At 45.0% G+C, this 22,475-nt stretch overlaps 1 protein-coding gene and 1 long non-coding RNA gene across 3 annotated transcripts in view; one reads left to right on the top strand and one right to left on the bottom strand.

Annotated features, from left to right (window-relative positions):
* Nucleotides 1–12,240: 12,240 nt before the first annotated feature.
* On the bottom strand, nucleotides 12,241–13,899 carry LOC134756463 (uncharacterized). The gene is made up of 2 exons (XR_010129161.1): nucleotides 13,767–13,899; nucleotides 12,241–13,270 (listed from the first exon to the last, which is right to left on the bottom strand). It is a non-coding gene; the product is annotated as an uncharacterized lncRNA (long non-coding RNA).
* RAB6A (RAB6A, member RAS oncogene family) overlaps nucleotides 13,889–22,475 on the top strand; it is an 85,323-nt gene continuing 76,736 nt past the window's right edge. Inside the window, exon 1 of one of the 2 annotated variants that reach the window (XM_019036626.4) lies at nucleotides 13,889–14,463. In XM_019036626.4, coding sequence (XP_018892171.1) covers nucleotides 14,394–14,463 — 70 coding nt within the window. In that variant the 5' untranslated portion in view covers nucleotides 13,889–14,393. The remainder of the gene's footprint in view (nucleotides 14,464–22,475) is intronic. The other variant, XM_019036625.4, reaches the window with a different exon arrangement.

Genomic DNA, 22,475 nt, shown 5'->3' with positions numbered 1-22,475 from the left:
GGTGTGGCGGCGTGCGCCTGCAATCGCAGGCACTCGGCAGGCTGAGGCAGGAGAATCAGGCAGGGAGGTTGCAGTGAGCAGAGATGGCGGCAGTACAGTCCAGCTTCGGCTGGGCATCAGAGGGAGACCGTGGGGAGAGGGAGAGGGAGACCATGGGGAGAGGAAGAGGGGGAGGGGGAGGGGGAGGGGAGAACCACATTTCTTAAATGAGTCTTCACTTCTTGCCTCCATTTCTTCATTTTGAATTTACTTCTAAATCCAAATCTGGTGTTTTTTCTCATTACTTCATTGAAACTTCTCAGACCCAGGCCACCAGTAACCCTCTTGAAAATACTGTTTTGGCCATCAGACCCAGGCCACCAGTAACCCTCTTGAAAATACTGTTTTGGCCATCAGACCCAGGCCACCAGTAACCCTCTTGAAAATACTGTTTTGGCCAGGTGCGGTGGCTTACTCCTATAATCCTAGCACTCTGGGAGGCTGAGGCAGGAGGATTGCTTGAGTACAGGAGTTCAAGACCAGCCTAGGCAATGTAGAATAACCCTGTCTCTACTAAAAATACACAAAATTAGCCAGGTATGGTGGCTCGTACCTGTAGTCCCAGCTACCCAGGAGGCTGAGGTGGGAGAATCACCTGAGCCTGGGAGGTCAAGGCTGCAAGGAGCCGAGATCATGCCACTGCACTCCAGCCTGGGCAACCAGAGACCTTGTCTCAAAAAAAAAAAAAAAAAAAAAAAAGAGCCAGGCTTGGTGGCTCACGCCTGTAATCCCAGCACTTTGGGAGGCCTAGGCAGGCAGATCACCTGATATCAGGAGTTCGAGACCAGCCTGGTCAACATGGTGAAACCTCGTCTCTACTAAAAATACAAAAATTAGCTGGGCATGGTGGCAGGTGCCTGTAATCCCAGCTACTCGAGAGGCTGAGGCAGGAGAATTGCTTCAACCCAGGAGGCAGAGGTTGCAGTGAGCCAAGACCATGCCATTGCACTCCAGCCTGGGTAACAAGAGTGAAAAACTCCATTTCAGAAAAAAAAAGGAATAACATTCTTTTGAGGTATAATTTACATCCCACAAAAGTCACTCATTATCAGCATACAATTCAGTGATTTTCAGTTAATGTGCAGAATTGTGTGAACATCAACACAGTATAATTTTTAGAAGATTTCTATCACCCTAAAAAAGATTCCTTGCTGGGCACAGTGGCTCACGCCTGTAATCCCAGCACTTTGGGAGGCCGAGGCGGGTGGATCACCTGAGGTCAGGAGTTTGAGAGCAGCCTTACCAATATGATGAAACCCAGTCTCTACTAAAAATACAAAAATTAGCTGGGTGTGGTGGCGTGCAACTGTAATCCCAGCTACTTGGAAGGCTGAGACAGGAGAATCACTTGAACCTGGGAGGCGGAGGTTGCAGTGAGCCAAGGTCGCGCCATTGCACTCCAGCCTGGGCAACAAGAGCAAAACTCTGTCTCAAAAAAAAAAAAAAAAAAAAGATTCCTTGTCCCCATTTGCCCCATTTGCAGTCACTCACCTTTGATAGTAGGATGCTTTTTAGTCTTTGACTTATTTAACTGCTCTGATGTATTTCAGTCTGCTGACTGAGCCTTTCCTTTTGACACGTTCTCTTCCTTGGCTTTCTTGTCACCACTTTCTCTCCTGGTTTTCCACCTAACTTTCTGGCATTTTTTTCTTCACAGATTACTTTTTTTTTTTTTTTGAGACAGAGTCTTGCTCTGTCACCCAGGATGGAGTACAGTGGCGCAATGTCGGCTCACTGCAGCCTCCGCCTCCCAGATTCAAGCAATTCTCCCACCTGAGCCTCCCGAGTAGCTGGGATTACAGGGTGCGCCAATCACGCCCAGCTAATTTTTGCATTTTTAGTAGAGACAGGGTTTCACCATGTTGCCCAGGCTGGTCTCAAGTTCCAGACCTCAGATAATCTACCCGCTTCAGCCTCCCAAAATACTGGGATTACAGGCGTGAACCACCCCGCTCGGCCATACTTTTTCTGTCTGACTTTAAATATTGCTGTTCCATAGGATTCTATCCTGGCCTTCTCAGGCTACACTCTACTTAGGTGATACATCCATTCTCATTACTACAGCTGCCACATATAAACTGATGACTCCAAAATCTCTATCTACAGCTCAGACATAGCCCCTGAGCTCCAGATTGATATGATACAGTAGTGAAAATACTTATCATTAACAGTTGGTCATTTCTTGCGCTTTGGCCATAATAAAATGCAAATAGAAAACTCATCAAATTCATATTCTTCTGGAGGAGATAATTAAGATTTACCCATATCTGGCCGGGCGCGGTTGCTCACGCCTGTAATCCCAGCACTTTGGGAGGCTGAGATGGCCAGATCACCTGAGGTCCGGAATTCGAGACCAGCCTGACCAACATGGTGAAACCCTGTCTCTACTAAAAATTACAAAATTAACTGGGTGTGGTGGCGCATGCCTGTAATCCCAGCTACCTGGGAGGCTGAGACAGGAGAATCACTTGAACCTGGGAGGCAGAGGTTGCGGTGAGCTGAGATCATGCCATTGTACTCCAGCCTGGGCAACAAGAGCAAAATTTCGTCTCAACAAGAAAAAAAAAAAAAAAGATTTACCCATATCTTAGTTTTCAAAGTGGTAGATGATATATGAAATATATGCATGATCTCTGTGGTCTGTAGACCATAATATACTCTTCTTAGCAGATCTAATAAGTTAAATAAAATTATAAAGTACCTGGGCCTGGATCAGTGGCCCACGCCTATAATCCCAGCACTGTGGGAGGCCAAAGCTAGAGGATTTCTTGAGCTCAGAAGTTCAAGGCCAGCCTGGGTAAAATAGTGAAACCCCACCTCTACCAAAAATACAAAAAAATGAGCCGGGCATAGTGATGCGTGCCTGTAGTCCCAGCTACTCAGGAGGCTGAGGTGGGAGGATTGCTTGAGCCCAGGAGGCAGAGGTTGCAATAAGCTGAGATCACACCACTGCACTCTACCCTGGGTGACAGAGTGAGACCCTGTCTCAAAAAAAACTATAAATAAATAAAGTACCTGTGCCCCCATTACTTACTTTATTCTTACTTATATTTAGTTTTTTTAAGGCTGAGCATGGTGGCTCACACCTAAAATCCCAGCACTTACAGAGGCTAAGGTAGGAGAATCACTTGAGGCCAGGAGTTCAAGAACAGCCTGGGTAACATAGCAAGATCCCATCTCTGAAAGAAAAAATATGCCGGGCGTGGTGGCTCACGCCTGTAATCCCAACACTTTGGGAGGCTGAGGCGGGTAAATCATGAGGTCAGGAGTTGGAAACCAGCCCCACCTCTATTAAAAATACAAAAATTAGCCGGGCGTGGTGGCAGGCACCTGTAATCTCAGCTACTGGGGAGACTGAGGCAGGAGAATCGCTTGAACCTGGGAGCCAGAGGTTGCAGTGAGCCGAGATCGCGCCACTGCACTCTAGCCTGGGTGACAGAGCAAGACTCCATCTCAAAAAAAAAAAAAAAAAAGAAAAAGAAAAAGAAAAAGAAAAAATATATGTATATTAACATGTTTGCCTCACCAGTAGAATGATGTAACCTCAAAAGTAAAGATAAGGCTGGGCACAGTGACTCATGCTTGTAATCCTAGCACTTTGGGAGGCCAAGGCAGGTGCATCACTTGAGGTCAGGAGTTCAAAACCAGCCTGGCCAATGTGGTGAAATCCAGTCTGTATTAAAACTACAAAAAAATTAGCAGGGCGTAGTGGCGGGCACCTGTAATCCCATCTACTTGGGATGCTGAGACAGAAGAATTGCTTGAACCTGGGAGGCGGAGGTTGCTGTGAGCCAGGATCGCACCACTGCACTCCAGCCTGGGTGACAGAGTGAAACTCTGTCTCAAAAAAAAAAAAAAGTAAGGACCAAATATTTTTCTGCTTTATATTTCCAGTAGAAAAGCAGAGCACCTGGTACACAGTAGTTGAAAGTGTTTGTAGAATGAATAAATGAACAAATGAATATTTCAGGACAAAGGATACTCGAAACTGAATTTGTGTGTTTAATGTAATGAACACTGGCTTTGGGCTCCAAATATTATATTTCATCTTTTCCTCATAACAAAATTACAATTTTAATGCAAAAATCTATCTTTCTCCACACAGCCATAGATCTATCTATCCCAGTCTTAGTAATGCCATTTCTCTTGGAGTGACAGATTTAGGATGGGGATATGAAGCAATTCTGGCCAGTGAGATGTAATGGGGAGTTTGCTGGGGGATTCTGGGAAATGTTTTTTTTTTTTTTTTTTTTACTTACAGAGATACATAGATGGCATCTCCTTTCCTTGGACTTTATAGGATATAGATGTGTCAGCTTGAACTATAGCAGCAATCTTGTGATTATTGGGGAAGCTAGCATCTAAGAGCAAAGTCAATACACTGAGAAAGGCACAGCAGAAAGACAGAACAACCTGGTTCTTGTAGACATTGCTGGGTGGGAGGGAATTAACCAGTCCTGGAAGCTTCGGACTTCCGTTTTTTTTTTTTTTTTTTTTTTTTTTGAGATGGAGTCTTGCTCTTGTCGCCCAGGCTGGAGGGCAATGGCATGATCTTGGCTCATTGCAACCTTCGCCTCCCAGGTTCAAGCGATTCTTCCGCCTCAGCCTCTTGAGTACCTGGGATTACAGGCGCCTGCCGCCACGCCTGGCTAATTTTATTTTATTTTATACTTACTTATTAATTTTTTTTTTTGAGACAGAGTCTCGCTCTGTCGCCTAGGCTGGAGTGCAGTGGCGCGATCTCCGCTCACTGCAAGTTCCGCCTCCCGGGTTCACGCCGTTCTCCTGTCTCAGCCTCCCAAGTAGCTGGGACTACATTGGACTACAGGCGCGTGCCACCACGCCTGGGTAATTTTTTTTTTTTTTTTTTTTTTGTATTTTTAGTAGAGATGGGGTTTCACCATGTTAGCTAGGATGGTCTCGATCTCCTCACCTCGTGATCCGCCCGCCTCGGCCTCCCAAAGTGCTGGGATTACAGGCGTGCTCCACCACGCCTGGCCGGCTAATTTTTGTATTTTTAGTAGTGACGGGGGTTTTGCCATATTGGCCAGGCTGGTCTTGAACTCCTAACCTCGTGATCCTCCCATCCCGGCCTCCCAAAGTGCTGGGATTACAGGCGTGAGCCACTGCACCGGCCAGGACTTCTTTATGTGATTTGCCCTATTGTTGAAACTTTTTTTTTTTTTTAAGATGGAGTCTCCCTCTGTCGCCCAGGCTGGAGTGCAGTTGCGCGATCTTGGCTCACTGCAACCTCCGCCTCCCGGGTTCGAGCAACTCTCCTGCCTCAGCCTCCCTAGTAGCTAGGATTATAGGCGCTCACCACCACACCCGGCTAATTTTTGTATTTTTAGTAGAAACGAGGTTTCACCATGTTGGCCAGGCTGGTCTCTTAACTCCTGAGGTCAAGTGATCCTCCTGCCTTGGCCCCACCAAAGTGCTGGGATTACAGATGTGAGCCACAGAGCCCGCCCATTTAAACTATTTAGAGTTGAGTTTTCTGTTTCTTCCAGCTGAAAGGTTCTGAAATGATAATGCTAGTAAATGGATCACATAGCAAATAAACTGTGGGGTTTTTTTGTTTCTTTGTTTTTTGTTTTTGTTTTTGTTTTTTTGTTTTTTTTTTCCCTCATCAAAAGACAGTGGAGTATATATATAAAGGGCACATGTCAACCCTGTTGTAATCTTTGTTGTCTGTATTGGACTACAGCTACGATGTAGGTGTTCTTGCAAGCCTCCTCTGGAAAGACTGCACACTGTCCTTGATAATCTCAGATCTGGACAACAGCAATAACAGCGTGTCAGGTAAAGCCAGGAAGACAGTTGGTATGAAAAGTGATTTGGAAATTTTTTGTCTTTATTGATGAAAATAATGCGAATTGGTTTTGTTTTGTTTTGGTGGATTTTTTTTTTTTTTTTTTGAGATGGAGTCTCGCTCTGTCACCCAGGCTGGAGTGCAGTGGCATGATCTCGGCTCACTGAAATCTCCACTTCCCAGGCTCAAGGAATCCTCCCATCTCAACCTCCTGAGTAGCTGGGATCACAGAAGTGCACCACCATGCCTGGCTAATTTTTTGTATTTTTGGTAGAGATGAGGTTTCATCATGTTGCCCAGGCTGGTCTAGAAATTAATGTGGGCCGGGCCCTGTGGCTCACGCCTGTAATCCCAGCACTTTGGGAGGCTGAGGCGGGCAGATCACGAGGTCAGGAGATCAAGACCATCCTGGCTAACACAGTGAAACCCTGTGTCTACTAAAAATATAAAAAAATTAGCTGGGCATGGTGCCATGTGCCTGTCCCAGCTACTCGGGGGGCTGAGGCAGGAGAATTGCTTGAACCCGGGAGGTGGAGGTTGCAGTGAGCCGAGATCGTGCCATTGCACTCCACACTCCAGCCTGAGCAACAAGGGCGAAACTCAGTCTCTTTTTTAGGCATATGAGAGCCTGCCATTGTTATGGAAGATGCTTGGGAAGAGATGGTTGTTTATCAATTCCCCTGTCTTTTGGCAGCACCTCACCCTGGTACTTTACTAGGCCTGGTTAACTGAGCCTAGAACTTCTTTTTTTTTTTTTTTTTTTTTTTTTTTGAGACGGAGTCTCGCTCTGTTGTCCAGGCTGGAGTGCAATGGTGCGATCTCGGTTCACTGCAACCTCCGCTTCCTGGGTTCAAGCGATTCTCCTGCCTCAATTTCCCGAGTAGCTGGGATTACAGGTGCCTGGCACCATACCCAGCTAATTTTTGTATTTTTAGTAAGGGTTTCACCATGCTGGCCATGCTGGTCTCGAACTCCTGACCTCAGGCGATCCGCCCCGCTTCGGCCTCCCAAAGTGCTGGGGTTATAAGCGTGAGCCACGGCGCCCCGCTGCTGAGAGCTTCTTGTATTCAGTTTCACCATAGAAAGGGATGGGTTTAAAATGCTGTTCATACAGTCCTTGATACAATTCCCTTGTTTTTGTCCTTGTTTTACCCCTACCTTATATGGTACCTGGTATTTCACATTCCTGAGCAGAATTTCTGCAGTTCTGCTTAGCTGATTGGCTTGCTTCTTGTTAATTCATCCTTCAGTAAGCACTTTATATGTTCTGTTTAGTCAGTTACCATTGCTCTATCTTTGTCTCCCATCTTAAAATATTATGGCTCTGGGTTACAGATGTCAAACCCAGAGTTTGCATTTTAATTTCTTTATTCTCGTTTTGGAATGGTTTCAGAGAGAGAAGACAGAACATTTTTATCTTCCTAAAACCGGTAGTTTGTTCATTTTTCCTGTGATGTTGGGGCTTATTTATCTCACTTGATAGTTTGAGCTACAACTTCTATAATTTTTTGATATCTTTTGATATTATATAAAATAAAGTGCTAGTTACTTTGTGTTAATTGAAAAGCCGAAGAAATATTCACAGAAAGATAGTTTCTCTTGGCTTCTTTGGCAAGTTACAATTTGGCTGTGCAGTCTGTTGGTATTTCAGTGCAAACAGTGTTGGTCTCACTTTTCTGTCCTAAGATGCTCTGTTCTTTATATAAACAGCAGTAGAGGCAGTTGTTCTCTTCTACTCTGAGAGTGATTATCACTTAGTAGCAGGTGGAGTGATTCATTCTCTTGTACATCTTAGAGGAGACTTTATTATTTGTGGGGGATAGAGTGTGGGGAGAGGAGAGCTCCAGCAATGTGTCAGATTTTATACATTCTGGACTAGCATAAAAAGAAGCAAGTTATTCCCCCACTGCAATTTCAAAGCCTGGAAGTAACACCTCACTTACAAGGCTTTGAGAAATCACATTATTCATAATGGGGACCATGATTCACATGAACAGAACAAAATGGAATTATCAAAAATAGATTCTGTAGATCAATCCGTAGCAAAAATATCTTCTGACTTAGCTATTAATTGGCTATAATTACAGGAAGGACCATTCCATTTAAGTTCTACCACCTTCTCCACTTTGACTGAATAATCTTTATTCACCCATGGCATGTCCTCATAGGTCAAAGTATTTGGAAAACAGGTTTTAACATGACTCGTCTTCCCCTTTATTTTTTGTAGTCTTTTAAAAATGAGACTTACTTCAACATACCTTCTGTTAATTGTACTCATTTAACTAGTCACCTTGAATTACTGAGCATTTGTCATTTTTATGCTTTGTATATTGACCATTATTATTTTTAGTAGCAATGATTATAATAACCTGCAGTGTGGGTTAGAAGGGCTTTGCATTTGATGGAATTTGAATTCCTGCCAGAGCTATTATTTGTTTCAAATGTGAGCAATATGATTTCAGTCCTTTTACCTGTACAGTTTTTCTCCTTCTATTGATTTCCTGCCTCTCCAACAGTAATAAATCCCTTTTTAGGGAGTAGTAAACAGAAAAAGGCAGTTCCAGTGTGGTAACTACTACTTTATATATACACATACAATATTGAGTGCCTAATATTCAAGGAACTATGCAAGGTGTTTTAAGGGATCTAAATATGAGAATGTGAGCTGCAAGTAACAATAACAAAGAAATACAAAGACACATAAAAGCATTATTAAATATAAAGACATTTATTATGTTACTAAAAAGAAATCTAGAAGGCCAGTTCCAGGGCTGGTACAGCGGCTCAATGATGCCTTTTAGCTTTCTGCTTAGCCATCATCAATGATTGGCTTTTTTCATTAGAATTATATATTAATGTTCGGCCGGGTGCGGTGGCTCACGCCTGTAATCCCAGCACTTTGGGAGGCCGAGGCGGGCGGATCACGAGGTCAGGAGATCGAGACCATCCTGGCTAACACAGTGAAACCCCGTCTCTACTAAAAACACAAAAAAATTAGCCGGGCATGGTGGCAGGCGCCTGTAGTCCCAGCTATTGGGGAGGCTGAGGCAGGAAAACGGCGTGAACCCGGGAGGCAGAGCTTGCAATGTTCAGAAGAGCTATCTTAGCTCTAAATATCATGTCCTTACACAGCTACATCAATGGCAGAAAAATGGCAGTTTTTTCTCATTTATTCCTTTTCATCAAGGAAGAAAATATGTCTCTCTATATCTCTTCTTCTCTTAGAATAAAAAAAGCCTCTAGCACATTTCCTTCATCTCCCACTGGCTCAGATGGACTCATGTGCCTATAACTTAGCTGAAGGGAGGCTGGAAACACATCTGTCATTTCTAGTATATATGGTGGAAGTATGTGTGTGTGTTATGTGTGCATTGCTGGATATGCAACCACTAGTGTCTGTCACTAAGAATAAGATGAAATTGACTGGGCGCAGTGGCTCACGCCTGTAATCTCAGCACTTTGGGAGGCCAAGGCAGGCGGATCACTTGAGGTCAGGAGTTTGAGACTAGCCTGGCCAACATGGTGAAACCCCGTCTCTACTGAAAATACAAAAATTAGCTGGACATGGTGGCACAATTCTGTAATCTCAGCACTTTGGGAGGCCAAGGCAGGCGGATCACTTGAGGTCAGGAGTTTGAGACTAGCCTGGCCAACATGGTGAAACCCCGTCTCTACTGAAAATACAAAAATTAGCTGGACATGGTGGCACAATTCTGTAATCTCAGCTACTCAGGAGGCTGAGGCAGGAGAATCGCTTGAACCCAGGAAGTGGAGGTTGCAGTGAGCCGAGATCGGCCACTGCACTCCAGCCTGGACAGAGTAAGACTCTGTCTCCAAAAAGGAAAAAAAGAAATTTCAGCCGAGCACAGTGGCTCATGCCTGTAGTCCCAGCACTTTGGGAGAGCAAGATGGGTGGATCATCTAAGGTCGGAGGTTCAAGACTAGCCTGACCAACATGGAGAAACCCCATCTCTAGTAAAAATACACAATTAGCTCGGCGTGATGGTACATGCCTGTAATCTCACCTACTCAGGAGGCTGAGGTAGGAGAATTGCTTGAACCCGACAGGCGGAGGTTGCGGTGAGCCGAGATCACGCCATTGCACTCCAGCCCGGGCAACAAGAGCAAAACTCCGTCTCAAAAAAAAAAAAGAAAAAAAAAATTCAGTCCTCCTGCAAGAAGCTTTGTGTCTCTCAGGGCAGAAGATACTTATAATTTTATTACAATTTCTGTGTGATAGATTCCCTACATACTCCTGGGCTTCAATTTAGATATGACCTTTAAATTGATAATGAAAGCTGCTTTAGGTACTTTGAATTTGGAGCTGTGAAGACTGTCCTCTCCCATTGTTCCTAATTTTTAGTTACAAGATCTGTTCTCAGCATCTTTTTCATAAGTAATGGTTTAGGAAAGAAGTATCAAATTACATGACATATTTTTGGGTAATGTTCTCTTTCTCCAAAATGCTCTTAACCTTCCTTCTCTGCATGCCCAAATCCCATTCATCCTTTGAAGACAGTGAAAAATAATTCCTCTTTTATTTGATTTTGTCAGCAAACATCTGCTGCATGCTTACTATGTAGCAAGCACTCTTCAAGCACTGGGGATACAAGATGAGATCTGACCTCGTGGAGGTTACAGTCAAGTAGGGAACACTGACAATGAACAGCAATTAAGAATAGGATACAATAGGACAGGCAAAGGTACTTATACTGTTAGTGGGGATGGGAGCAGATGGGAGCAAGACTTGTGTGGTAGACTGAATGTTTGTGTCTCCCCAAAATTCATATGTTGAAACTATAGTCCCCAATGTGATGGTATTAGTAGGTGGGACCTTAGGGAGGTGATTAGGTCATGAGGGTGGAGTGCTCATAAATGGGATTAGTTCCCTTGTAAGAGGGAGCCCAGAGAGCTTTCTTGCTCTCTTTCTGCCATGTGAGGACACAGTGAGAAGATGGTTGTCTATGAACCAGGAAGTGGGCCTTCACCAGACACGGTATCTTCTGGTACCTTGCTCTTGGACTTTCCAGTCTCCAGCTGTGAGAAATAAACATTTGTTGTTTTTAAGCCACCCAGTCATGGTATTCTGTTATAGCAGCCTGAATGGACAAAGACAACTTCTTTAAGTGGTAAGTAAGTTATTTAAAAGAAAAAAAAAAAAGACAATTTCTTTAACTGAAGGATGAGTAGGAATTGGGGAAGAGTGGGGAAGGGAGGGGAAGAGTGTTTGCAGTAAAGAGAAGTGAGTGTAGGAAATCATGAAGGTGAAAATGTTGGTGAAAATACTCTTGAAAAGGGCCTAATTCCTCTTTCTCCTGAGTAATTTTTCCATTTGCTATACCCTACAGCACTTAATATGCAACGTTTAGGCCATAAAGTCTCTGAAGACAAAACTTACATAGAGTACTTGGTAAATATGAAGGCAGCTTCAGAGGATAATGAGGCTGTGTATGTGTCAATGCAAAATGAAAGCTTAAAACATTAAAACATTTTAGGTAAGAGGTGGACTAGACCATAAGTCCCTTCAAAATGACAGGGAACAGTACCACCTGTCTAGGTGACTACAGAGACCAAAGCAGCAGGGAGGACTGATTCATAAAGTTCTGTAGGAAGTACAAAGTAATTATAGTTCCAATCCTCAGATGTTACTTTAAAGTCTATTTCAGGAAGCATAATGAAAACTTGGTACCCATCAGAAAGAAAATAGCTACTCACTTTTGTTTGCATAATCTTTTAAAAAAGTTTCTTGGTTTAAGCTGCTCTTTGTATGTGCCAGGGTTCTGGGTTAATGGTGGACAGGACCCTATGAGACCTGACAAACTACTTGTAAAATCAAATGTCCATGCTACAAGCCAGGTTTTTACCATTTTATTTTAGATGCATGTTCTACCCGCACATGGCTGGGAGAGGAACCAGAGGGAGTAAATTTTGATAGAGATGGTTTGAGGATATAGCTGTTGTCTTGATAGGCCAGAATAGATGATATTTTAAGAACTTTGGTTCTTCCCTGTAATTTATTCTAGGTCAGCAATTCATCCCTGGGCCTGAGAAGGCACTTTTTCGATCCTGTCATTTCTACAGCTAAGCAAATAACTCCCCAATAATGAGAAAATGTACATAAATGTTTTTGTGAATGATATAAGATACTATACACAAATGTAAGGACATATTTTTTATTATTCACTTAGAAATTTTTTTTTTTTTTTTTTTTTTTAAGACAGGGACTTGGGTTCTTCCCTGTAATTTATTCTAGGTCAGCAATTCATCCCTGGGCCTGAGAAGGCACTTTTTCGATCCTGTCATTTCTACAGCTAAGCAAATAACTCCCCAATAATGAGAAAATGTACATAAATGTTTTTGTGAATGATATAAGATACTATACACAAATGTAAGGACATATTTTTTATTATTCACTTAGAAATTTTTTTTTTTTTTAAGACAGGGACTTGTTCTGTCGCCCAGATTTCAGTGTAGTGGTGCCATACCTCAGCCTCCAACTCCTGGACTCAAGCAATCCTTCTGCTTCAGGCTCCTGAGTAGCCGGAACTACAGGAGCACACCACAATATTCGGCTATTTTATTTTTTGTAGAGATAGTGTCTTGCTTTGTTGCCCAGCCTGGTCTCGAACTCCTGGGCTCAAGCGATTCTACCGCCTCGGCCTCCCAAAGTGCTGGGATTACAGACGTGAGCCACCGCGCCCAGCCGCTTTATGGATTTTTTTTTTTTTTTTTTTTTTTGAGACAGAGTCTCATTCTTGTTGCCCAGACTGGAGTGCAATGGTGTGACCTTGGCTCACTGCAACCTCCGCCTCCCGTGTTCAAGCGATTCTCCTGCCTCAGCCTCCCAAGTAGCTGGGATTACAGGCACCCGCCACCACACCACGTTAATTTTTTGTATTTTTAGTAGAGATGGGGTTTCATCATGTTGGCCAAGGCTGGTCTGGAACTCCTGACGTCAGGTGATCCAGCCAACTCAGCCTTCCAAAGTGCTGGGATTACAGGGATGAGCCACCACGCCCGGCTTTTTTTTTTTTTTTTTTCTGTTGAGATGGAGTCTCGCTCTGTCGCCAGGCTGGAGTGCAGTGGTGTGATCTCGGCTCACTGCAACCTCCGCCTCCCGGGTTCAAGCGATTCTCCTGCCTCAGCCTCCCGAGTAGCTGGGACTACAGGCGCGCGCCACCACCCCCAGCTAATTTTTGCATTTTTAGTAGAGACAGGGTTTCACCATGTTGGCCAGGATGGTCTCGATCTCTTGACCTCGTGATCCACTCGCCTCCACCTCCCAAAGTGCTGGGATTACAGCCGTGGGCCACCGCGCCCAGCCCGCTTTATGGATTTTGCAAGTCATTTACTCCCTCTAGGCTTCAGTTTCCTCATCTGCAAAACTGGGAGGCCATGATTCTGGCAGTTATAACATTCCTGGGAGCAATGGAAGAGAATGTTATTTAGTAAGATGCCTGTGAGGAATTACGATGAGAGGATGGAGAAGGTGGGGTGTGTGCAATGGTGAAGAAGGGATCTGAGGACTGTGAGGCACGGCTGAGGGCTCAGGAAAGAGGCTCCTATCACAAATTTTAAGGCTATAGGACCCCACCCACACTTTTTGGGGGATCATATTCCACCTTTGTCCCGGCCCCGCCTCCGCCCCACCCTTCTCCCCCTCCCCTTTCTTTACTTCCCCTCCCCTCAGGCTGAGAGGCGCCACACTTCTTATGGCCGCCACAGTGCTCCGCTTTCCACTGCTCGAGGGCTGCGCGCGCTCTCACGCTGCCACCTCACTCGCGTGTGGGCTCGCCCTCAGCCCCTTCCGATTGGCTCATTATGTAAGTGACGTAAGGGCTCCAGCCTCCCACTAACTTATCCCTGGCTTGCCCCGCCTCCTCCTGGCTTCTTTTGACGCCACTGGAAACCTAACCTGCCCCGTCGCCGCCGTGCGGGAGGAGCCGGTAGAGCTGTCCAAACCAGGAAGGCGATGGCGATGGCGACGGCGATGGCGATGGCGGTGGCGCGCACGCATGGACGCACGCACGCACGCACGCCAGCGGCCGGCGGGGCCGCAGGCTCGCGCCCGGGCTCGCCCCGCGCCGCGCCAGAGGCTCGCGCACTCAGCAGGTTGGGCTGCGGCGGCGGCGGCAGCTGCGGAAGCTCAGACGCTGCGCGTGAGAGGTCCCAGATACGTCTGCGGTTCCGGCTCTACCACCCTCAGCTTGTCTCCCCCAGGTCTGGGAGCCGAGTGCGGAAGGAGGGAACGGCCCTAGCTTTGGGAAGCCAGAGGACACCCCTGGCTCCTGCCGACACCGCCCTCCTTCCCTTCCCAGCCGCGGGCCTCGCTCGGTGCTAGGCTACTCTGCCGGGAGGCGGCGGCGGCTGCCAGTCTGTGGAGAGTCCTGCTGCCCTCCAGCCGGGCTCCTCCACCGGGCCTTGCAGGGGCCGAGAGAGCTCGGTGCCCGCCCTTCCGCTCGCCTTTTTCGTCAGCTGGCTGGAGCAGCATCGGTCCGGGAGGTCTCTGGGCTGAGGCGGCGGCCGCTCCTCTAGTTCCACAATGTCCACGGGCGGAGACTTCGGGAATCCGCTGAGGAAATTCAAGCTGGTGTTCCTGGGGGAGCAAAGCGGTGAGTGCGTGGCTCCCCTACTCCTGGCAGCTGGCCGCAGCGTCCCCGCACCGCCCCCGGTGCGGCCCTTCCGTCCGCGGAGGCTCCCTGCCCGCCTCGCGTCCGCGCTCGTTGCCACCGCAGTCCTTCCCGATGTGCCCCCCGGTGCCACTGGCTCTTCGCCAGTGGCCGAGTTTTTACCCTGTTCCCCGGGTTCTTCAATCCTCGACTCCCCGGCTCCATTCCCCGCAGTCCGGCCATCTCCGGTCGATCTGCCCTCCCTCCCCAGACCTCACCCCGCCCAGCCTCTTGTCCATCCCTTTCTTCCTCCGGTCTCGGTCATTGCCCGTACCCCGGCCCCCTTTCTTGAGCCCCACCCTTATTCCTTGCTCTTTTCCCAGTTCCTCAGCTCTGTGAGGCCCACTCAGGGAAGCCCCACTCCCGAGAGCGGGCCCTCTTCAACCTTGGCCAAGGAGGGTGGGATCTGGGCGTTGTTTTCCCCAGAGGCTTGGCCCTGAGAAGTGCTGATGTCGTGGAAGGTGGGAAGGGGTGGTAGTAGAAAAAATTAAATGATTTTCACCTGGGTGGGAAATTAGTCTGGGCCATAGAGGAAACATCTGAATTGGAGACGACTTGAGCATGGGGTGGTTGAGGGTGAAAGGGGTAGCGTCGGCAGTGGAGATTTTTGCGTCTTAGGTTAGATGGGGCTGTGGCTTGTCGGAAAACCTCATTTTGTTCTCTTGACTTTCATCACTGACAATTCTTTTGGCAATGTTGATGATTTTTCAATCTCTGCCAGATGCGATGTCATGATCATTTTACTTGGAATTTTTCTCATCTCACCTCCCCTTTTTCTCTTTTCAACATGAAGCAGCGTCTGAGTCCCACGGTGGTACAAAAGGGAATTACTGGGGAAATGTTAATTATTCATTCCTTCTTGAGTATTTTCCAATGATATATTGAGGATTCATGTGAGAGAAGGCTTGGAATAACAAACATCTTTGTTTTGTCGGATTTCCTTTGGAAAATGGAGTAGAGTAGGAACAGACTCATCATCTAGTTACCTAAATTAGATTTAAATACCATTTGGGCTAAATAATTTTTTTATGCTTAATATTCCGTACTGTCTGATGAGTGAAATTGTTATGTCATTTACCTAGTCAGGTTCTGCTGTCACTGTACTTTTGTATTAGATACTAGATCCTAATTTTGTGATGGTTGTATCTATGATTACTTCTTGTAGTAATTCCAGTTTTATGCTGTATTAGACAAACTTGACACTCGACAATTCAGAGATGATTACCCTCCTTTGTTTTTCTCATACTTTGCATGACCATCTTTAAAATTCAGACATTGAGAGATTAGTTCTGAGTCATCAAACATTGAGTAACTACTAGGTGTTTTAGGTGAGGTTATAGAAAACATTAGTTATTTGTTTTGACTGGAAGGCATGTAAGTGATATAAATTCGTAGCTTTTATTACTACTTTGAACTATTTATACTAATTTGTATGCCATCACAGAGGTTAATACTCTTGCAAAATTGCCTCCAGTTAGAACTGGGAAATCATTTTTCTCCTTTCATGTGTAGATTATCTTCCCCTCCTCCCTTTTGGGGGGAAAAATACAATCTCCCTCCTTTTTGCTTATATATTTTCCTGAAGTAAGTATAAACTTGTGTCTTTAGGTGAGTAACTTGGTAGAACATATGGAGTTGCTTCTAGTCCAACTTTTCTGTGTCAATATCAGGATAGTTCCCAAACATAAAATATAGTTTATTGGTTATTATTGATAAAAAGGATCCAAAGTGCTTATTGTGCATTCTAAGGATATTATTGCCTTCCTTATGTTGTGATGCACAGCTATTTAGTTTGCATGAAAAAACCTATTCATCTTCCTGTCTAAAAAGGTTTTAGCATGAATGGAGTGCTTAACTTCCTAAGTATCTTCAGGTTTCCTTTGAATTTCTTGAGTATTTGTGTATGTTCTAATGCATAATGGAGAGTTTTATGGCTTCTAATTTCGTACCTTGTTTAAGCCTCTACTAGCCTCCCCCCTCCATTACTGAAGCCTGGTTAGATTTTTTTTAATAGACTTCATTTTTTAGAACAGTTTTAGACTTACAGAAAAATTGAAAAGATAGTGTAGAGTTCCCATATACCCACACATCTAGTTTCCCCTGTTATCAACATCTTGCATTAGTATGGCACATTTGTTAACAATTAATGAACTAATATTGATATGTTATTATTAACTTAGGTCCATAGTTTATTTAGATTTTTAGTTTTAACCTAATGTCCTTTTTCTGTTTCAGCATTCAATTCAGGATGTGAAGTTAATTATCTTTTGAGGTTACTATATTGTCAAGTAATGCCATTCATTAGCTTTGACAATGAAAGATTGATCTCTGTTTTCATGGTCAGTGTCTGTAGTTTCCTTATGCGTTGGTAGAGGTCTGTAGACTCCATGTCGTTTTGATGTAACTCTTCATGAATTATTTATTTTTAGGTCTGTTAGAATTCCGCAGTTCAGCTTTCAAAGACTGTAATCTATGGCAAAGCCTTGTTTCTTCTTAATAGCATTTACCGCATTTACAATTATCTTATTTTTTATGTGTTTGTTTTTATTTCCCACAGAAGAATGCAACTCCCATGAAGATAAAAACTATTCTTTTTTGTTCAGTGTATCCCCATTGCCTAGCGTAGAGCCAGGCTCATAGTAGCTGTTCAGACATGTTGGGTAAATGAATGATGGCTGAATCTAGTAGTAACGAAAGCTAGTAGCCTATATTACACTCTTTGACATGGTGAAGTTCACATTTTTTCCTTACGCAATTGATAGTTTAACAATAACACTTAAAACTTACATCATTTGATTGTATACAGGAATATATCAGATACTTAAGGGGGTAGAGAAACCAATCGTTTAGAGGCCCAACCATTTCATTCAAAAAATAGGACTGACCTGAATTTTGTACTTTTTTTTTGAGTTGAGCAAAATTCGTCTTCCTTTATTAAAGTTATTAAATTATTTGCTGTTAATGTAATGCATGAAAAGTATTCAAATTATACCAATGATGTGCTCATGGAACTGATTTGAAATTAGGTTTTATTTGGCTTATCAAAAATTTAAGATACTAGGCTGGGCGCGGTGGTACGTGCCTGTAATCCCAGCACTTTGGGAGGCTGAGATAGGTGAATCATCTGAGGTCAGCAGTTCAAGACCAGCCTGGCTAACATGGTGGAGTCCCCAGCTCCCCCCCCGCCCCATGGCCCGGTCTCTACAAAAATACAAAAATTATCCAGGTATGATGGCGGGTGGGAGCCTGTAATCCCAGCTACTCAGGAGGCTGAGGCAGGAGAATCGCTTGAACCTGAGAGGCGGAGGGTGCAGTGAGCCGAGATCATGCCATTGCACTCCAGCCTGGGTGACAGAGTGAGAATTCCGTCTCAAGAAAAAAAAAAAAAAAAAATATATATATATATATATATATATGTATATATAAGATACTATGCTCTATAATGAAAATGAATTGTGTCAGTACATGAAGCAGATTGAGTTAATGACATCAATCTTAACCTTAGATAAATTCTTACGGTTTAATAAAGGAATGTTTGGCTGGGCGTGGTGGCTCACGCCTGTAATCCCAGCACTTTAGGAGTCCGAGGCAGGCAAATCACCTGAGGTCAGGAGTTCAAGACCAGCCTGGCCAACATGGCAAAATCCCATCTCTACTAAAAATCCAAAAACTAGCTGGGCGTGGTGGCGTGTGCCTGTAATCCCAGCTACTCAGGAGGCTGAGGCAGGAAAATTGCTCAACCCAGGAGGTGGAGGTTGCAGTGAACTGAGATTGCCCCACTGCACTCCAGCCTGGGCCTCAGAGCAAGACTTTGTCTCTAAATAAATAAATAAAGGAATGTTGAAATACACAATTGGAAGTTTCCTTGAGGAGTCTGTTTTGTTACTACCTCTGGCTATTGTCTTGAGATGCAGAGGCAGTTTTAGTAATGTCACTCAGTGGTTTACAGTAGAAGATTTCACTATATATACATGTTACCAATTATAAATTAGGAGATGTAATGGCGGAGAGAAGCGCATACTCAGCCTACTACTGTTTTTTTCACTTTATATTGCCTTTTCTTTTTTTCCATCAATGCTGATCAAATTGCAATATGTTAGATAAGGAAAAAATGTCTTATTGTCAGAGACTAGCAGTACTGACCAGTTGTTTTTCTTTTGAGACAGGGTCTACCTCTGTCACTCAGGCTGGAGTGCAGTGGTGTGATCTCAGCTCACTGCACCCTCCACCTCCCAGGCTCAAGTGATCCTCCCACCTCAGCCTCCCAAGTAGCTGGGACAACAGGCATGCACCACCACGCCTGGCTAATTTTTGTATTTTTTTGTAGAGATGGGATTTTACCATGTTGCCCAGGCTGGTCTCAAAGTTTTGAGCTGGCGAGATCCTCTGGCCTCAGCCTCCCAAAGTGCTGGGATTACAGGTGTGAGCCACCACGCCTGGCCAGTACTGAACATTTTATATTGGCTAGATCAGTGGTTTTTAAACTTTTTTTCCCCAAGACCCCTTTCTGCTCTTACAAATTTTTGAGGATCCTGAAGAGCTCTGTTAATGTAGTTGTTATTGTTGTTCTTCTTCCTCCTCCTCCTCTTCTTCCTCCTCCTCTTCCTCCTCCTCCTCCTCTTTTTCCTCCTCCTCTTCCTTCTCCTCCTCTTGTTCTTCTTCCTCCTCCTCCTCCTCTTCTTTCTCTTCCTTCCCCCTTCTCCCTTCCTTCCCCCTTTCCACCTCCCCCTTCCTTTCCCTTTCTCCCTTCCTTCCTCCTTTCCTCTTCCCATTTCCTTCCCCCTTCTTGGATGCAGTGACTGTTCACAGGGGCTATCATGCCCAACTGCAGCCTTGTCTCAAGCTCTGCTCCTGCCTCAGCCTCCCTAGTAGCTGGGAGTATTAGGCACATGCCACTGTGCCTGGCTTTTGTTTATGTAGTTTATATCAACATTTAGGCCGGGTGCGGTGGCTCACGGCTGTAATCCCAGCACTTTGGGAGGCCGAAGTGGGTGGATCACCTGAGGTCAGGGGTTCGAGACCAGCCTGGGCAACATGGTGAAACCCCATTTCTACTAAAAATACAAAATTAGCCGGGCATGGTGGTGCGTGCCTGTAGTCCCAGCTCTTCGGGAGGCTGAGGCAGGAGAATTGCTTGAACTCGGGAGGTGGAGGTTGCAGTGAGCCAAGATCGTGCCACTGTGCTCCAGCCTGGGCAACAGAGTGAGGCTCCATCTCAAAATAAATGAATAAATATATCAACATTTACTGTATTGAAAAAGAAAATTTCAAAATATTTAATATGTTAAAAAATAATAGGGCCGAGCGTGGTGGCTCATGCTTGTAATCCCAGCATTTTGAGAGGCCGAGGCGGGCGGATCACTTGAGGCCAGAAGTTTGAGACCAACGTGGCCAATATGGTGAAACCCCGTCTCTACTAAAAATACAAAGAAATTAGCCTGGCATGGTGGTGGACGGTCCCAGTGGTAGTGCCAGCTACTCAGGAGGCTGAGGCAGGAGAGTCGCTTGAACCCGGGAGGTGGAGGTTGCAGTGAGCCAAGATCACGCCATTGCACTCCAGCCTGGGCAACGAGCAAAACTCCATCTCAAAATAATAATAATAATAATAATAAACCCATTGCATGTTAATACCCTTTTTTTTTTTGACTGCATCCCTCTGTCGCCCAGGATGGAGTGAGTGCCTCCCGGGTTCGCGATTCTCATGCCTCAGCCTCCTGAATAGCTGGGACCACAGGTACATGCCACCATGCCTGGCTAATTTTTTGGCTTTTTAGTAGAGACAGGGTTTTGCTATATTGGCCAGGCTGGTCTCAAACTCCTGGCCTCAAGTGACCTGCTTGCCTTGGTCTCCCAAAGTGCTGGGATTACAGGCATGAGCCACTGTGCCCAGCCTTCATGTTAACATCATTTCTGAAATGAAAAAGAACTATTTTCCAAACAGATATTTAGTGAGAGTGACATTGTTTTACATATTTGCAAATCTCTTTAATGTCTGACTTAATAGAGGACAGTTAGATTTGCATAGCTGCTTATGCATTCAATCCTGTAATATTACACATCATATAGGCACTGGGAAACTCCACAATACACTTCAAGAGAGTAAGAGTGAAAAATTCAAATAACATCTTAATCTTATGAAAATGGTTTTGACATCCAGGAGTTTGTGGACCTCCCCAAAGGTCTTGGGAGATACTAAGGGGTCAGTAGACCACTCTTTGTAAACTGCTGGGTTAGGTAATATCAAGTCAGTTGTATCTCCTGTTATAATGTTGCCAGTTTTTCATATCTTGTTCTGAAGCCTTAAAACTAAATGGTACATACAGTTAATGATTTAGAGCACTAGAGGACTGGTAGAGATGGAGAGTAAGAGTATAGGTTTCATGTTTTAGCAGTGGCTACTGACCTTTGGCAGATTACTCAACATGTCTTTATGCCCTATTTTTCCTTATCTATAACATAAAGATAATAGACCTATCATAGAGTTATTGTGACATTTAAACTAGTCAAATAATGCAAAACATTTAGAAGAGTGCTGGGCACATGAGAAGTGCTCAGAAAGTGTTTTAATTTAACAAATGTTTATTGAAAATTGCTACAGTGTCAGGTGGTTTGGTAGTGCTTACTTTTAAGGAATTTACGTTTTGTCAGGGAAGAAATACACAATACTTAATACAATATAGCATGATGAGTGCCACTGCTTTTAAAAGTAGAGCTAAGGCTGGGCGTGGTGGCTCACGCCTGTAATCCCAGCACTTTGGGAGGCCTAGGTGGGCAGATCACTTGAGGTCTGGAGTTTTTTTGTTTTTTTTTCAGACGGAATCTCGCTCAGTCGCCCAGGCTGGAGTGCAGTGGCGCAATCTCGGCTCACTGCAAGCTCTGCCTCCCGGGTTCATGCCATTCTCCTGCCTCAGCCTCCGGAGTAGCTGGGACTACAGGCGCCCACCACCATGCCCGGCTAATTTTTTGTACTTTTAGTAGAGACGGGGTTTCACCGTGTTAGCCAGGATGGTCTCGATCTCCTGACCTCGTGATCTGCCTGCCTCGGCCTCCCAAAGTGCTGGGATTACAGGCATGAGCCACTGTGCCCGGCGAGGTCTGGAGTTGGAGACTAGCCTGGCCAACATGGTGAAACCCTGTCTCTACTAAAATACAAAAAATTAGCTGGGCATGATGGCGTGCATCTGTAATCCCATCTTAGGAGGCTGAGGCAGGAGAGTCACTTGAGCCTGGGAGGCAGAGGTTGCAGTGAGTGGCCATGTTGGCCAGGTTAGTCTTGAACTCCTTGCTGTCTCACCCAGGCTGCAGTACAGGGGTGCCATTATAGCTCACTGCAGCCACGAGCTCCTGGGTTCAAGTGATCCTCCCACCTCAGCCTCTGGAGCTGTTGGGATTAGAGGCATTCGCCATCGTGCTCGGCTGATTAAAAAAATTTTTTTTAGCAAACGAGGTCTTGCTGTGTTGCCAGGCTGCTTTCCAGCTCCTGGCCTCAAGTGATTCCCGCCTCAAGCTCCTGACTCTGGAATTGCAGGCATGCACCACCTCACCTGGCTTGGACTTTTTGTTAGACTTCCTGATTTTATTTCATCTGGTCTCTTCCATTTTCTTAAGCTTCTGTTTTAATTCTCATAAGATTTTTCTCAACTTTCTTCCATTTTTTAATTATTTTTTTCTGCTATCATTTTAATTTTTTTTTTCTTTTTTTTTGAGCTGGAGTCTTACTCTGTCACCCAGGCTTGAGTGCAGTGGTGCAATCTCAGCTCACCGCAACCTGTGCCTTCCAGGCTCAAGTGATCCTCCCACCTCAGCCTCTTGAGTAGCTGGAACCACAAGCATGCGCCACCAAGGCCGGCTATTTTTTGTATTTTTGGTAGAGATGGCGTTTTGCCATGTTGCCCAGGCTCATCTCGAATTCCTGAGCTCATGCGATCTGCCCGGCCTCGGTCTCCCAGAGTGCT

This window comes from Gorilla gorilla, chromosome 9 (genome assembly GCF_029281585.2).
Source record: "Gorilla gorilla gorilla isolate KB3781 chromosome 9, NHGRI_mGorGor1-v2.1_pri, whole genome shotgun sequence".
NCBI classification, from domain to species: Eukaryota; Metazoa; Chordata; class Mammalia; order Primates; family Hominidae; genus Gorilla; species Gorilla gorilla.
Note: the sequence above shows the minus strand (reverse complement) of the source record. Positions and strands in the feature narration are given on the sequence as shown.